This window comes from Monodelphis domestica, chromosome 1 (genome assembly GCF_027887165.1).
Source record: "Monodelphis domestica isolate mMonDom1 chromosome 1, mMonDom1.pri, whole genome shotgun sequence".
Lineage (NCBI taxonomy): Eukaryota > Metazoa > Chordata > Mammalia > Didelphimorphia > Didelphidae > Monodelphis > Monodelphis domestica.
In genome coordinates this window covers 480,897,068-480,915,977 of record NC_077227.1, presented here as the reverse complement: position 1 = coordinate 480,915,977, position 18,910 = coordinate 480,897,068, and the positions used below count along the sequence as shown (strand labels likewise).

At 33.1% G+C, this 18,910-nt stretch overlaps 1 protein-coding gene across 25 annotated transcripts in view; it reads right to left on the bottom strand.

Annotated features, from left to right (window-relative positions):
* Positions 1–18,910, bottom strand: part of ZBTB46 (zinc finger and BTB domain containing 46) — a 131,111-nt gene that overhangs the window by 42,646 nt on the left and 69,555 nt on the right. For all 25 annotated transcript variants that reach the window (XM_056812794.1, XM_056812804.1, XM_056812797.1 and 22 more), the window contains one exon: positions 5,528–5,812. In XM_056812794.1, the coding sequence (XP_056668772.1) occupies positions 5,528–5,812 (285 nt within the window). The remainder of the gene's footprint in view (positions 1–5,527; positions 5,813–18,910) is intronic.

Genomic DNA, 18,910 nt, shown 5'->3' with positions numbered 1-18,910 from the left:
CAATTCTAGAAGCCAAATTTTAGGAAGGACATAGATAACCTAGATCATTATTAAAAGAAGAACAAAGTGGGGGACTCAAAAATCATATCACATGAGAAGACTGAGGGATATTTAAACTGGAGAATAGAAGAGTCAGAAGACAGGTATCTTAAGTATTTGGAGAATTATCACATTGAAGACAAGACTTGTCTAATTTAGCACCGGAGGGTAGAACCAGAAGCAATGAGTACAAGCTACAGAAAAAAATATTTTTGTCATATATAAATAGAAGTCCTAACAACTAGAGCCATCTCAAAGCAGAATGGGTTGCCATGGAAGAGAGAGAACTTCTCACTAGAGTCATCAAGCAAAGACTGGATAATAATTTATTAGGGATGTAGAAGGAACTCTTTCCTACTCAGATATGGATTGGACTAGATGGACTCTTTTAGGTTCCTTCTAATACTAAGATTCTAGAAATGTATGTAAAAAGATTATGAAGAAAAGAAGGAAGAAAAGGCAGGTCAATTATTATTTAAATGAAGGCCGAAAGACATATAAAGACTCTATTGGGAAATATCATAGTTTATACTATAGAAAACCACATAAAAATCCCTGAAAATATTTCTGTAAAATGGTGCTTTCTGAAGAAAAGGCAGCTGATTCCCCTGAACTTTAACTATTTTCATCTTTTAAATTTTATTATACCCTCTTTATTTAGGATGATTTGGGGAAGTGTTTTTTCAAAGGATAAGTTTAATAAGAATGTCTTCCCCCCAAATCTCAGAATCACTACAGGCAATAGTCTCTGATTTTCAAATGAACTATATATAACAAATAAATAGCTGCCTTTGGTCACACACACACTTCTGGGAATTGTTATAAAGAAAAAACTTGGATATTTTAGGGAATTTCTGAGAACAGAAGCAGAGAATGTAAAGAAACTGTAAAAAGAACTTAAAGGAACTGATTATAAGGGTAAACTCAGGCAGAACTGTACTGTGTATTTGTGTGGCTCCCCTATTTCCAACTGTTTCACTCATTCCACCGCCTAAATTTTTGCTATCTCATTTTTTGTTAGACTCCTTGAAAATTCTATCACTTAAATATTCATTTGAGTTAATACTCATCTTCTTGAAAAAATGCAAATAATTATGCTAAGTTGTAAGGCTATTAGTCATTTATACACATATGATAATTTTATCAGACTTTTTTCTTCAAGATACCTAGGTAAAATTAGTTATTAGAGATTGGGAATTTTGAGGGAGAAGACACCTAATAAATGTTGAAGGATGATACATTTTTTTGAGGATAAAACAGGTATTGGCAGGTACTATTTTAAAGTAACACAAGGTCACTGGTACCAAAGGAAGAGGATATTAGGTAACAGAAGTGGGGTGGGGTGCAGAGAGGGTGGTGCACTAAAGCCAAAGGCAAGTTTTATCTGGGACTTCCCCAGATCTGAAAAGTGTAAAGAAAATCTGTTTCAGATAATAAGGGGAAATCTATTTCAGTAAATGGATTAAAAGACAATGAAGTAACACCAAAACAGCAAGATTCTCTAATAAAGGCATCACTTTTCGTATAGGAAATATATGTCAAACATGTGAGCCAAAACAAGATCCATTCTCCAATTGATAAATGGTCAAAGGATATGAACAGGCAGGTCACAGAAGAAGAAATCAAATCTATCTATAGTCATATTTTTAAAATGCTCTACATCACTACTGATTAGAGAAAATGCAAATTAAAATAACTCTGAGGTACCATCTTACAACTGTCAGAAATGACAAATGCTGGAAGGGATGAGGGAAAATGGGAAAACTAATGAACTGTTAGTAGAGTTGTGACCTGGTCTAATCATTCTGAAGAACAATTTGGAATTATACTCAAAGGGCTATAAAACTGTGCATGCTCTTTGACTCAGCAATACAACTACTAGGTCTGTATCCCCAAAGAGATTTTAAAAAAGGAAAAGGACATATATACATATATATATGTATATATATAATATTTATAGCAGCTCTTTATGTGGTGGAAAAGAACTGGGAATTGAGGGGATGCCCATCATTTGGGGAATGGCTGAACAAATTGCCAAATAAGATTGTAATGGAATACTATTGTACTATAAGAAAAGAAGAGGGAATGGTTTCAGAAAAACTTATGTAAATTGATGCAAAGTGAAGTGAGCAGATCCAGGAGATCATTGTACACAGTAACAATATTGTAACGATATTCTACTGTGAAATACTTAGTTACACTGATCAATACAACAATCCAAAACAATTTCAAAGGACTTGTGATGAAAAATGCTGTCAAATGCCAGTGTGAGAACTGATGAACTGAGTGAAAACTGAAGTATAATGTTCTCACTTTATTTTTCTTACTCTTCTGTGATATAGCTAATATGGAAATGTGTTTTGCATGATTTCACATGTATGAATAATATACTAGTTACCTTCTCAAAGGGTAGGGGAGGGGCATGAGGGAAAGAATTTGGAACTCAAAATTTTGAAAAATGCTAAAGATAAATATTAAATTTTAATTTAAAAAATAACTTTTTCTTTTTTCTTTTCTGCTAAAGTAGTCTTCTGTTCTATGGATAATACTCATAATACTCTTAGTATCAAAGGTCAATCATATGGATTAAGTAGATTTTCATGGGTTAGTTTGAGAATCTAATCACTAGTTATAACACAGTTATATGTCTATAGAAATAAACATTCTAAGTTCTAAAAGCTGAGAATACTACCTGATCATGAGTTTGGGACCTTTATACTTTAATTTAATCAAGAAAACAAATCTATCCATATAGTCAACTTTCCATAGGATGAAGAAGGCAGAGTTGATCAGTATTTATTGAATACTTGCCATCTGCAAGGCCCCACACTAAATACAATGGAGAACACACCTTGAGAAACTTACAATCTACCAAGGAAGATAGAAACAAAAATATAAACATAAAAAACTTAAGAACATTAAAAAAACACGAAAATGAGTCTGAAAGACCATAATCAATACTATGATCTAAAATCAAATGCCTCTTAGTTCTTAGATCAAATGTCATTAAAAATTTATAGAGAATGGGGGCAGCTGGGTAGCTCAGTGGATTGAGAGCCAGGCCTAGAGACGGGAGGTCCTAGGTTCAAATCTGGCCTCAGCCACTTCCTAGCTGTGTGACCCTGGGCAAGTCACTTGACCCCCATTGCCTAGCCCTTACCACTCTTCTGCCTTGGAGCCAATACACAGTATTGACTCCAAGACAGAAGGTAAGGGTTTTTTAAAAAAAAAAAATTTATAGAGAAATCATATTGAAGAAAAAAATTATTTATACTAAGTGAACTGTTTGGTGGGATTAAATAGGGAAATCTCTATAGTTATCAGTCTTACCTTCATTCATTCAGGAGACTATCTCATACTATTCAACCTCCCTGCCATTCTCCAATACATCTAATATTTTCCACCAACAAAAGAAAAAAAACAAAAACTCTCCAACTCATAGGATCTTAGTGTTGAAAGGGATTCAGGAATTATCTAGTCCAAACCATACCTGTACAAGGATCTCCTCTATAAAAATTCTTTCTAATTTCTGTATGTAGTCCTCCATGAGAGAGAAGCCACCATTATCTGAGGCAACTTATAACCTCAATTAAAAACGTTTTGCTTATGTCAAGCCTAAAATGGCTCTATTTGTAGGATTCTATTTAGGGATTCCATATGCTTGGAATACTTTCTACCCACCTTATTGAATCACTGTTAATATTCAGGATCCTTTAAAAGGTAAACATTGATTATAAACATATTGCAGAAATCTTAATGATAAATAATTAGGAAGAAAAATATTTTAAAAGATGCCTCCCCAATTCTTTATTCAGAGAGTTACAAACAATTTTCTTTAATATCCCAAAACTAAAAATTCAAAACAAGCATCCTTTAGTCTTACTAAAAAAAAAAAACAAAGTTGGAGGGAGACTTAAAATTCTATATTCCTTTTAGTGAAAATTAAAATAAATACATTATTAGAACCTTCAGGGTAAAATTGATTAGTAATCTTTTCATCAACCTCTATTATTCCAATGGAAAAAATCACATCTCTGTCATAAATGTCATAAAATTTTATTCATAAAATAAAGTTAGAAAGTTACCCTTATTTTGTAAGGTATAGATAGATGCCCAAGACTTCAGGCATCCTCCACTTCCTTATATTCTGAGCAGATATAAGTATATCAGATACATTTAAAATGATCCAAGTAATCTTTATAAATTAAACAAGAACATATTCTGATCTCTTTCCTTAGTGCTGAGCACATTTAATCACAGACCTTTTTCCATCTAATGAATTAGACATTAAAAAGCCTTATTCTTTCTCATTTTCCTCCTTGCCATGTAGCAACTTAATGTCCATAACCCAAATGTAAAATAAAAAAAGGATACAACAGTGATAAAATATTGAGTTCATTTTTTTGAGCAGTCATTTTTAAAAAGTTACTTTACACAGGATACCATAAAAAACCTTTAGAAAACTCTGACATTGGAGAAAGTAGAGACTTATTCAGAGGCAGCTATTCCATTCTACCAATTTAGTGCTTTAAAAAGATCACAACAAGGAAGGAATTGGTTAACCCAAAGTGAGTGAGATCTTATGGAAGAAAGTGTAGTATAGTGCAATCCACATCATCTAAATGGTCTTCACTTGAATTTCTCAACAAATATTGTAAGAGTGGATGATCTGTTTTAAAATATGCAAACCACTGATTGATAGAAAAACAGAGAATAAATTCCATAGCATTAATGTCACTCAATAAAGTATTATTGCCTTTAATTCTCAATTTCTGAGAGTAGTTTATTAACTTTTCTGTACATCCAGAATTCAACTTAACACATTTAAGGCAAGCAGATTAAAAAAAAAATTTTACATAACTTATTTATAACCAGTATTCTCTGTTGAAATAAAATTGCTGATATAAATACTTAGCACTTCTACATTGGTTCTATTTTAAAACTGCTTTCCAATGATTTTCTCATATTGCAGCAGAATCAGAACAAATTGTCAGCAGCAGAGAGCCAGCAGAGGGAGCACAAATCCTTTTAAAATTTATATTCTATTATATCTATATAATTTCTCTAAACTTCATAAAATGCCAAAGTTTTCCAAAGTAGTTTATTATATTTTTATGTCTAGACAAATTTTTTATAAGATTTGACAGAAGCCCTTGGACCTGTGTTTGAAATATTTTAAATATTGCTAAATTTCAAAATAATTAGTCCACAGAAATTAATGTTCTTTTTGGCAATGATTAGTAAGTGAAATATCAGCCAAACTCCTCCCTTTAAAAATTAAGATATAGTTTTCACCATCAGTTTTCAATACATAAGCTTTCTTTATCTTGACCTCAGAAAGAATACAAGAGTGTTCACTACCAAACAGCATATGGAATTTAATCAAATATGATGTAACTTAAGATTATTGCCATATCTCCCTTTAGACTTTTAATACAGCTTTCAAAAACAAAGGAGAATAGGAAAAAATATATATATATAAACTTACGAGATAATGAATGTGTGCCTTTCGGCAAGTATTCAAACAGCAGAGAGCTATCATCTCCTAGCATATCAGCTTTGAGAGACAGCAAGCTGTTCTTACTCATGAGAGCCGCACGTAAATTAGCAACAGCTGTAGCCTGGTGAAGTGCATCTTCCTTCTCCGGGGTGAGGGGCTGAGACAGGTAGCTAGCTTCTCCTCCAAGGAGGGCCTCATCAGTATTTGCATAGAGGTCAGTTCTCTCCCCCCGGCTATCAGAGCTGCTGGGTTCTGTCACTGTCAAATCAGCATCTGTGAGATTAAAAACACCATTAGAAAACAGATTTTAAAACTACAAGGAGAATGAGACACATTTAAGAAAACCAGAGAGGTTCCCTTTGTTGCCAGAATAAATTTGTCATACCAAACAATGGTTTGGGAATAACTTAATAGTCAATTTAATTGTATCTTATTAAGTATATTTGAAGCCATTCAAAAAATTCCAAATTGCTAAGAATATGAATAAAATAATCAGATCAAACTTTCTGGTTTAATATTTAATGGGATATAAGTGGTATCCTATCCTGGCCTGCTAACTTAAGATCACAAGACATCTACATGCTACTGCAAAATCAAAAAGCATCAGGGAATGAGAGAGACAGCTACATTTAAGACAACAGAGAAAAGAATGGGGCAGGCCTCCATGAGGAGACTTGAGTCTGATTCTGGCTTTTGATATGATGAAACACTTTTAGAAGAGATTGAATCTTGAGGTAGCCTAGGCTTCTGTTTCCCAATAAGACAGTTGTCAGCAACAGAAACAGATGAGGTTAATATTAGGGGTTCTTAATTTTTTTTTTGTCATGGTTCCCTTTGACAGTCTGGTGAAGGCTTCGGAGACCCCACCCTTCTCAGAATAAAAGTTTTATAATGCATACAATAAAGTATAAAGGATTACAAAGAAAACTATATAAGGATAAAAATGAGTTAATATTTTCCCATAGAAAATCACAGCCCCCCTAAACTCTATCCACGGAAACTTTAGATATTCATGGATCCCAAGTTAAGAATCCTTAGGTTCAGTGGTCCCTGAAACAATTTCAGGAGGTAGCTAAGGAAAAGAAAGCCAAATACTAGCTGAAAATTAGAAGGAAAATAAGATTAACATATATGCTCCATAAAAAGTACCAGCATAACTTGCCTAACACCTTAACTAACTAGAAAAACATGATGTTAGAAAAACCTGTTAAGCACAGGTAGTTGCTTAAAAATAAAAACTAGCTTAATCAATTTACTGTGCAGTTTTGGATATAAAATATTTTAATGATATTAATGCAAAATGATTTTGGTCAGACAATTTTGTGCAAGGGGAGTCCAGATAAGAAAAGAAAGTAATTTTTAGTAAAGAGTACTTTCTTGCACACTACAAAGAGTAGTACCCAGAGAAAAGTGACACAAAGATTGGGAAAATGTGAAAAATAAAGAGTCAAAATATTTGGAAATTTCTGGAAAGAGGCAGGTCTGAAGGATTCAAGTTTCAATATAAATCAGTTTCAGAAAGAATTAGAGAGTGAAAATAGAGGGAATATGCTGTCAAGAAAGAAATTTTAATGGTAGAGAACTAAAAGTGCAGAGCATTGCTTCTTTGGAGATATCCAAAAAATGAGAAGAAATGCTGGAAAGAAAGGAATAAAGATAATAAGGTGAAAACATCATGAGGAACAAGAACAAAAGAGAATGCACAGGAAGCTCTCCGCACCTTGCAAGAAAGGTGCTAGAAAATTTTCAGATTATATAATTTCTTTAATTTATGATTTTATTAAATGTATACCCTAATTTATATCTTACTTGAACTAATACATGTCCCAAAAAATTCTTTTTTGCCTATAAAACTAAATCTTTGAAGAGATATTAAACCTTAGTGTCACAGCTAATTGTTTTGTGCAAATAAGTTTCCATTTTGTTCTCTATTTCAAATTTGCATCTGTAATAGGGGATTTGGACTAACACTTGGTGTAAACAAGTTCCTACATGCTATACACATGCATAAAGTATTCCAACTTAAAGAATATTATTAGCCACTACAAGATATTTAGCAAGACATGCCAAAAAGATTTCTAGGCTTTAACAATGGGAAAGATTTCTGTTTTTTGTAATGCAATATAACTCACATGATGTTACTATTTCATATTTATGTAATGCTCCATGATTTTTAAAGTATTTTGATATATATTACTTCATTTGACCCTTGACAAATCCTATTCACATTAAATAGTCTGCTATTTTTAAACATAAAATTACTTAAGCAGTGTAAGACAATTTTGATAAAATGACTTCTAGGAAAAGAGCCAAGAAGGTGTAGTGAACAAATATATGGTCTTTGAACCTGGAAGATCTATGTTCAAATCCAACTTCTGATATATACTAGATAGGTAACTCAGGGCAAGTCACGAAACTTCTAGCTCTATGCAACTTTGACAATGAGCTATAAATATTTTTGTATATCCTTAAGAGTTTGTTTGGCTTAGGGCTAATCCATCCTTTAATTTATTCTTCCTCTAATTCTCTCTTCTTTCTCCTCTCCTTTCCCTCTTATTTCCCTGTTGAGTGAAATGTATTTCTGTATCCAACTGTCATTAAGCATTTCCTATGTGCTGGGCTAAATGCCAGGGGTACAACAAAAGGGGGAAAAGGTCCTTGCTCTCAATGAACTCACAATCAAATGAGGGAGATAACACGCAAACAGCCATGTACAAAAAAAGAAGTTATATACAGAATAAACTGAAGATAAAAAGCAGAAGGGGAGGCACTAATACTAAGGGAGATCAGGCAAAGGTTCCTGTCATAAGTAGAACTTTAGCTAGAACTTGAAGGAAGTCAGAAAGATAGAAATGAGTGGTAAGAGAATTCCAGGTACAGCACACAGCTAGTAAACTGCCTAGAATTAAGGAGATGGAGTGTCTCATGGGAGGAAAAGTACAAGGCCAGAGTCACCATGTCAAAGGGCAAGGTATAAGAATATACTTGTGTAAGAAAAAGCAGAGTGTAAAAATATATCAATAAAGGGACAGATCAAGTCCCTATCCTTAACTGCTGGAAAAAATATTTGTTAGGAAAAGTTGAGACCTATTAGAAGGTCCAGCATAACTGTTAAGTAATATAAATGCAAGCAATATAAATTTTTAACTTGGAAACTAAGTTGTTCTATTTAACATGCCATATACAAATTATACAAAATCTTTAATCATTTGCCTAAGTTCCTTGGATCTGACTACTTTCCTAATATTTTGGTAAACCTAGTAACCCAAATTTCCTAACACTTTAATTTACATTTTTCAAGTTCCTTTCTGTTCATGTGAACTAAATTCTAGTAAGTATTTTAATAAAACACTTTTAGAGGAACACGGACAATTACATTAAGATCCAATCTCTTCTAGAACTAGTTTGAGGGGATAAATAATACTGAGAGTAGAGACTTATCAATATAGGCTTAAAAAAAGGCAATTCATCCTATGAAATCCTAACTCAGTGACAAAATGAATATGATGCTTTCATTCAAAGTAAAAATGTCAATGTCTTTTAACATCAATCATTCCAGTAGTAGGAAACATGAATTTCTGAGTTAAGGAAAAGTATAAAGTCCAACAAACAGACCTCTGGTCTAGTGGGGAAGCCCTGTAGATACCACCTTAAAAATAATCTCATAGAAGTAGATAGCTAAATGGATAGAGTATTGGCCTGGAGTCAGTAAGATAAACTCAAACTTGGCCTCAGATTCTATGTGATTGTTTGACTTTGGTCAAGTCACTCTCTGATTCAGCTGCCTCAATTGTAAAATTAAATTGATAATGATAGCATCTACCTCCTGAGGTGTTGAGGAAAAAATAAAAAAAAGTTTGTAAAACTTTTTACATAGTGCCTAGCACTCAGTAGGCCCTTAATGAAGGTTTATTCCCTACCCTCATTCCTCTCCTCTATTTACACCATAACCTCCTTAGTTCAAGTCCCTATCACTTCTCTCCTAAATACTATATTCAGTGTCTTTCCTTTTCAATTAAAAATTTATCCCATGCTTAAAAGGCTTCAGTAATCCTTTACTATGTTTAAGCTAAAATATAAACTCTGTTTGGCATTTAAAATTCTTCATGATCTGAGTACAGCTCATACTTCTAGGCAGATTACACATTACTTATTCTTCCTCACACAATCTAGCCTCCAGCCAAACTGGTCTAGGCGCTCTTCCCTGGGCATGGCATTCCATCTCCCTCCTTCTTTGCAAAGGCTATCTGGAATGCTCTTCCTCTTTACTTCTTTGGCATCCCTGAACGCTGATTGACTTATTGATGTGGGGTCAAATTTTAGTTCCACTATTGACCTACTCTGGTATCTATTAATGTTATCATTTGTCTGTGGTTTCTTCATCTGTAAAATGAATGAAAAAGGCTATGTTAAGCACTTATTAAAGTCTTTATTAGCACTGTGCCAAGTACTATGTTAAGCACTGAAACTACAAATGTGAACAGTCCTTCTGTTCAAGGAGCTTACATTCTAGTAGGAGATAACACATATAGGGGAGGGAATGGTGGTCACAAGTTGGAGTTGGGAAGGAGTCATAAGGATAGGAATAAATCAACTTATACAACCCTACCTCATAAGGGGATGGTGAGTAGAGATTAAATAAGGAGGCACGTGAAAGCAATATAACTCTAAAGTGCTTTGTTAATGTTAGATTAATATAATATTATGAAGGACTTCACAAAGGTTACATGAAGATATAGAACATGATCAAGTATTAAGATTTCAGAACTTGATTAGGTGGCAGAGTAGAGATACAAAACCAGATCCTGATTCCAAATCTAGTGTTCTTCCCCCCCAGAGGAGGTGGTAGAACCTCAAAAACCTGGACTTGCAATCAGTTAAAATTCTGCCTTTCCCACTATGTTGTGTAACCCCTGACAGATGACAAATTCTCTGAGTTTTATTTTCTTTGTCTGTAAAATGGAAGTAATAATAGTGACACTAACTTCCTCACAGGGTTGTTATGACAATCACATATATGAGAACATGCTTTGTAATGACAGAATACTACATAAATAGAAGTTTTTATTATTACTATTGTAAAGCATCAAATTTTAAATCCTGTATCTATCTCACATTATCAAAGCAAATAATTTCATTTTTCAATAATCTAATCTGATAACATTATTTAATGTTTAGTTTGTAAAAGTGAATCACACAGAATTAAAGGTTTAAATTAAAAATATAACTTCAAGGAAAGACAGAATTTTTAAAGTCCTACAGTGAAAATGAGTAACTTTCAATTTTTTAAAAAAACCCTTACCTTCAGTCTTAGAGTCAATACATTGTATTGGCTCTAAGGTCAAAGAGTGGTAAGGGCCAGGCAATGGGGGTTAAGTGACTTGCCCAGGGTCACACAGCTAGAAAGTGTCCAAGGCCAGATTTGAACCTAGGACCTCCTGTTCCTAAGTCTGAACCTAGGACCTCCTGTCCCTAAGTCTGACTCAATCTACTGAACCACCCAGCTGCCCCCTACTTTCAATGTTTTAAAAAGGAACCTAACTAAATGATTCATATTAAGTTATCCAATTGATTATAAAAGGTGCAACTTTTTTTTTTAAAGTAACACTTGGGAAATAGAGTAGGGCATACAAGGGAGAAAAATAAATTGAAATGGGAGCCAGAGATATCTGTCCCATTCAAATAATTTCCTTCTGTTTTTCCAATAGAAGTTGGCAAAAAAAAGTCTAATAAAAAAGTGATGAATGGTAGTGAAGAGATTTTCTATTGTTGCTGATAGGAGGCTGATCATTTACAATTAAAAATAAAATTATAAGGTATGAGGTAATGTGCTAAGTAGAGAATAAAAAATTAACAATAAATAGACCACACTATCTTAAAACTTCAATACTCTACCAGAAATCTGAAAGCTAGGAAAGTTAATTCCAAGCCAGGTATAGGTGGCCAATAGTTGAAAAACTGCAAAACTACTAAAATAATCCTGCTAAATCCCAGATCTGACCATGTGTAATGATCAGTGCATTCTCCTGCTCAAAAATCTTTTTAGTGCTTCTCTCTATTATTTCTAGAACAAAATGCAAACTTTTCAGTCTGGTCCTTGAGGTCCTATCTGGTTCCAACCTACCATAAGTCTTATTCTAGAACACTCTTTTTTCAAATACTTTATGTTCCTATAATACTAGATTACCAGTTGTTTCCAGAAACCAGCATTCCATCTCCTGTTTGTGTGTCCATTTAAGTGGTCCCTCATGCCTGGACTCCATTCCCTTTCCATCTCTATCTCTCAGAATCCTTATCTTCCTTTTCAAGCCTTAGCTGAGGAGTCAGCTCTTTTGTTATGTTTACCCAGAAGACCCCTCACAGCTCTGAACCTGGAGTAAGGAAGATCTGAGTTCAGATCTAGCCTCAAGACACTATTTGTGTCACGTTAGGTGACTCACATGACTCTTGTTTGCCTTAGTTTCCTCAACTATAAAAATTAAAATAAAGCCAATTAAAATAAATATGTTGTGAAAATCAAATGAGATAATATTTACATAGTGCTTAGAACAATGCCTGGCAAAAGATACTATATAAATGCTTATTCCCTTTCTCTTCCCCTCATTTCTATTTCCTTCCTCAAATTGTCTTGTATTTGGTTATATGTATACTTCAATCTCCAACTAGAACATAAACTCTCTGAGGCGAGGAAGTGTTTCTTGTTTTTGTCTTTGTTATCCTAGGGCAGTGCTTTGCACTTTTAAAAAAATATTGAAACTTGTGGTTTTATCTACGAGGAACTCCAACTGTGGAAATTCATTTTATTGATGTAAGTAAAAAATCCATCTATAATTTATATGATTTACCCAGAGCAAAATGGCCAGTAAGTGTCAAAGGTCTTACACAAATTGAACACTTACCAAGTGCTGAAGTGAATCAATACAAGTCTCAGTTGTAGATAATTCAAATTCTTATTGGAGGATATACAATTTTTTAAACCATTAAAAAAAAGTTTTGAGTTCTAAATTCTCTCCTTTCTTCTGACTCTCCTTTGCTGCTCTCCCCCATACCTGAGATGGTTAGCAATCTGACAGATTTTATGTGTACAATCAGAGGGCATATAGTTCTTACAGATCATTCTTAGCAGAAAGGGAGAAACAATACAATCTAAATAAGCAAGACTTTTGGTTTGATGCTCTTTTAGTCTTGTTTCATTTGATTCTTCCGTCTTCTTTCAAATGACTTTTTAGCTCCAGTCAAATACTCAACCACTTAAAGCCATCACTCTTATTTTAAAACCTAGCTTTTTATCTTTCTGATCCACTTAATTGGATACTTACCTTATACTACCTAAAGCTTGACCCTTTTGCCATTAAATACTAACTTTTCACACTCATTCCATAATCTTTCTATTTCTTTTCATCTTTCCCTGCATGTTTGCTCTGCAGTTGATCTCTTGTTAACCTTAAGCTTATTAAATTCTGACTTTATAACAGGCCCTGTAGAGTCCAACTACTAAATCAAGTTCAAAATCCATGATCAATTTAGACAGTAGGAAGGACTCCCAGGTACTCTAGAAACCTCCAGCTCTCCAAAGCACATCAGGTCCAAATTAATCATAGCTGGTTTCAAACAGAGAGAAACCCAAGCCTACATAAAAGATGAATATAACTGACCTAGGCTATATGTACTTCATGAATGAATCTAGCAGTTATTTCAAATTCAAATATATTTCATATCTAATGAAGTTGTCAAATGAGTTACAGCTTCTCTTTTAACACTTGTAACAAGTAATAAAATGAAAAATTAAGTTAAGACTTAAGCAAATTGATATAAATTACTTCAATCAAAACAACCTAATTGCTTTTTCTTCTTAAAAATGAATGATCTGGGTCGGTGATGTCAAACTCAAATATAAATAGGGTCACTAAACTGCACATATGGATCCCTGCTGGCATATTGACTTAGAAAATGAAATATGAACATTACCCATGTTTTGTTGCATTTTTATTTATTTTGTTAAAATTTTCTTAATCATATTTTAATCTTGCTGAGGATGCATGGGCTCCATTTTGATATCTCTAATCTGGGCCATTTCTAAAAAATATATTACCTTGGCCAATGTCTAAAGCAACCATTTCAGGAGTAAAAATTCGCCATTTATACTCCTCATAATCAAAGATAGAATATAAAATTAAATACTGGTTAGTCTTTTTTAATGTAATGAGTAAATATTTCTCTAAAAGAGAAATGGGTCATTAGTAGCCCTTTCAAAAAAATTTCTGTGGGAGTGGGAAAGTTAGAATAAAAAAGTACAGTACTCTGAGTATCCATTAATAAATAGTATCACCCTGCCATACTAGATAACAGGCATAGTTAGAAAGAAGCCACTAGTAATGGGGGAAACCTGTCAAGAAACAAATCTAATAATACAATAAACACCTCATACACAGAATAGAATTCAAAAGGCTTGTTTAATTTAAAAAATTCTTTGAGATATTTTAAAATGAAAATATTTTCCATTATGTTACAGAGTCTAGATCACTGTTGATGAAGTGAATAAATCCACTATAAATCTGGGTGTTTTAATAGGATTTTTTTTTACTTCCACTTGGAGTCACAGGATCTGAACTAAAATCTCAGCTTTTCCACTTACTATCAATATGACTTGGAATAAGTAATTTAATTTCTCTGGTCATCAGTTTTTTCAGTTGTAAAATGATGGAATTGAACAAGATGTCCTTTAAAGTGGCTTACAATTCTACATCTGTAATACTATGAATCCTAGCAAATTCCTTGAATTTACATATTTTTAATAACTCTTTTCTGGGTTCTTATGAAGAAATAATACCTCTAAAATGATTAGATTATCTCTAATAGTACAAAGTTACTGTCAGAAGATTTTAAAATGGTACTTGCAGGATCTAAAGAATTTATGCTTCTCCTCTAAAGATGACTATTATCCAAAGTACTTTATTCATAAACCAGTCAAGTCTATTATATATTAATAATTGTCCTTAAAAATTAGCAAATATTTGATGAATATTCACAATATGTATAGTTCTTCATTAATAATGTCATCAGAAAAAATGTTCAGGATGAAGTTTCACATGAGTACTTTAGAATGTTCAGCATGAAGTTCACATTCAATAACTACTCAGTACCAGCAAGTGACAATATCTGAAAAGTCTTCTGTATCTTACACAGAATCTTTTTAGGACTGGAACAAATAAGAAACAAGTTCATTAATCTGATATTTAAATTTTTATATTTAAAATTTGTTTTTGGTAAAACAAACCAAACCAAACTAACTTTTTCTAAAAAACAAACAAACGAAAAATCACGCTGGAACCACAATTCTAGAGAATTCATGGGGAAACATGCTCCCTACTTCCAGAAGGGAGGAATTCAGTGTAGAGAATTAAATATATATTTATTTATTTAAACTCTCACCTTCTATCCAGGAATCAATACTGTTGGGGCAACTAAGCAGACCAGTGAACTAAGAGCCAGGCCTAGAGTTGGGAGGTCCTGGGTTCAAATTTGACCTCAGATACTTCCTAGCTTTGTGATACTGGGCAAGTCACTTACTTAATTCTCATTGCCTACCCTTTATTGCTTTTCTGCCTTGGAACTTATACATAGTATTGATTCTTTTTTTTTTTTAACACTTATCTTGGTTTTGGATACTAAATATTGTTTCCAAGACAGAAGAGCAGCAAAGGCTAGGTAAAGGCTGGGTAATTGACTTACCCAGGTTCACACAGCTAGAAAGTACTAAGGCCAGATTTGAAGCCGGGATCTCCTATCTCCAAGCCTGGCTCTCAAGACACTGGACTACCTAGCTGCTCCTGGGACATAAATTTCTGCATTGATCATGTTTAAAAATATATTTTGCTTGACTGTGCATATTTGTTACAAACTTATTTTTCTTTGGCTTTTTTCAATAAGGGTAGGCAAGAGGGAGAAAAATTGGATTTTTATTAATCGAAAAATAATAAAAGAATAAGAGATTTGAAATAGTTGGGACTGCTACCGAAATTTCTTAGCAGGAAATAGAAGACAAAGTAAGTAGGACAACTTCATTGACAATTTCTATAGCAGAACAGGGTCAGATTTTTCACACTAGATTTATAAAGTATATCATATTGTTGCTCACTGACGAAAAGGAAATTTAAAGGAAAAATTCTGGCATTTAAAATTAATTCTGAGGTCAAGTAAGTTTCCCTATATTCAAGATTCTTAACCTTTTTTTGTGTAATGAATCCTTTTAGCAGTATAGTGAAGCTTATGGACCACTTCTCAGAATAATGTTCTTAGTACATAAAATAAAATTTCTAGGGTCTAGGAAACAAATTACACTGAGATACAGTTATCAATAGGAAACAAATTACACTGAGATATAGTTATCAACATATTAAAACAAACAAATAAACAAGTTCATGGACTGCCAGTCAAGAACGTGTATCTAAAGAAACTGTTGTGGAAGGCAAAGACAAATAAATATCTGTTTTGATTCAGGATCATTAGCATATGGCTAACATAGAAAATAATTTTATTCTTCTACTTTTTACTAGTCAATCCTGAATTGTGCCCTTTACTCATTTCCTAATGTGATTCTTATTAATATCATTATATTTTCATGCCAAATTTCCAAACTTTATGTGTAGTATTTCCTCTGGAGATGGGGGTGAAAGTACTTGATAAAATACTTAACATCCAAAATCTATAAAGAGCTGACAGCATCATATGAGAGATATTCTCCAAACAGAAAAGTAATCAAAGGATATAAACTATCAAAAACTCTTTGAAAACATATTCAAAATTACTAATAGAGGAATGCAAAAATAAATAAACTTATAGTATTATCTCACACTCATCAACTTAGCAAAGATATAAAAATTTTTGAAGGAAGAAGGGACTATGGAAAGATAAAAATAATTTACCACTGGCTTATTGTGAATTGTCTCAACCTTTTGGAAAAAGATTAGGAATTATGGAAGGAAAGTTACTAAACTATTCATATCCTTTGCTTCAGAGATCCTACTCTTAGGTCTACAAAATGAAGAGGTTACTGATAGCAAATATTCATAGGAGCATGATAACAATGTTAACAAAATATACATTGTATGCACCAGTGATTGGAGAATTACTGAGCAAATTATGATATATAAACATAATAAAAATTATAAGAAGTGATAAATATGAACAATTCAAAAATTCTTAAAGACTTGTATAAATTGATATGGTGAGCCAAGTAAATAATTTTTTAGTATAATGAGCACATTAATATAATGAAAAACAACACCAAAAGATACAAGAACTCTTATCAATGCATTGACCACAGGATGCTGTTCCTTTCAACAGAGAGTTGACATATTATGGGTGAGAAGTAGGGTATATGTGGTCAGATATAGACAATGTGTTAGTTTTCTTTAGTTTATATATACTTCTTTTTACAATGAAGAATTCTATTAGTGAAGAAAAAGGGAGGATTATTGGGAAAGTTATAGCAATGTAAATAATCAATAAAATATGTTTAAAATAAAAAGAGGAAAAGAAAACCTAAAGAACAATGTACACACTGATTATAAAAATATAAAGAAAGATAGCACTAAGAAACAACAAAACACAGGTCAAATATAGCTCATATTTGTATTATCGAAATTAAAGGCAATATCCTTCTTTTCTGATCTTCAAACATGAAATGTACCATCCATCATTCATACTCAGACCATTGGGTGGAATATAGGTTGTGGGGTTTTTGCTTTGATGTTTCTTGGGAAACATTAGCTATGTCAAAACAAAAGGTATCAATAAAATTTTATAAAATTAAGAAAAAACCCTGATCAAGTTATGAAGTCCAGAAGAAATTGGGTCAATCTAATTTTTACTTTGGTGCTCTTCCCAACAAACCAGAGTCTATCTATCACCACCTATCTGCAATCAACTGTATTATTCTATTACTATCTTCTTCTTCTTCTTCTTTTGCCATGAAACTCTTTAGAAATGGCTTGCATTTGAAATAAAAAACAGAATATTTTTGAAGAGTGAATATAAGAATCTGTTCCTTATTATTCTGTTATTTTGAATACTTGATTACAACCTCCCCCCCATCATTTACAAAGCCTATCATTTTAAAATGAACACACGCTTAAAAGGGAACATCTCTGAGGAATTCCTCAGCTCAATTGGTGTGAATCCTTTGTTTATAAATTGAAATCCCATATTTGTTTCCAGAAAACATATTCTCACAATCATATGAATCAAAAATTAATGTGTAATTCTTTCAAGAATGTGAACATATTGGGGGCAGCTGGGTAGCTCAATGGATTGAGAACCAGGCCTAGAGACGGGAGGTCCTAGGTTCAAATCCGGCCTCAGCCACTTCCTAGCTGTGTGACCCTGGGCAAGTCACTTGACCCCCATTGCCTAGCCCTTACCATTCTTCTGCCTTGGAGCCAATACACAGTATTGACTCCAAGACGGAAGGTAAGGGTTAAAAAAAAAAAAGAATGTGAACATATGTTTGGGAGAATGACTTAAATGATCTTTTAAGCATAGGCTGAAAATACCTTCACATATCTGTTTCTAAGTACAGAAAAAATCTTAGCCCTTACCATCTAGTTTAAAAGTTATTGGAACCCTGAATAAACAAACTATTCTTCTAAGAATTGATATGTATTCCAACTGTTTCAAAAGAGAAGATTTGCACTTTTTAATAATTATGAGTTCTGTTAACTCTGACACCCTGTTAGTAAAGCAGACAGATTCTTGGATCCTTTCCAAATTGGCTTGATCAGCTAATCTCCACACTTGAGATCAAAGAAGCTGCCATTCAGTATAACATCTACAGACAAAATATATTCTTCCCAGAAGGAAGTTTACCCACTTGCACCAGGTATCACTAATTTGGTAGGAATTCTGTCTATCTGTTTGGGATTTAGATTTCTGAAAGGGGGAAAAATACATTTCCAAAGAGAATGTTCTCCCAAATAAAGCATGCTGGTTATCTTTTTTTATATGGAAGCTTACTTTTTAAAGCTCTTGGAATAAGGTTTAAGCTAATTCCTAATGTAAGGATAGAGCTATTCAAATGAAATTCACTTTTAGAAAACAAATACTGCCATATTTCTCTTCACTTTGGATGACTGGGAGGAAGGAATAAGGGATCCCACTCTCAGATATCAGGTGTTAGCACAGGCAAAGTAGTTCTCATATTCCTTAAGACAAGGGAAGCAATCAAATGAATTTAAAAAGATTTCTTCCTGAACTGTCCTGAAGTAATTGAGGTGATAGTAATATAAAATAGGAAGTTACATAAGTGGAATAGATTGTGGCTAGAAATTAAAAGCAATTCAGTACAACATGTATTTACTAAGTTTCTAACAT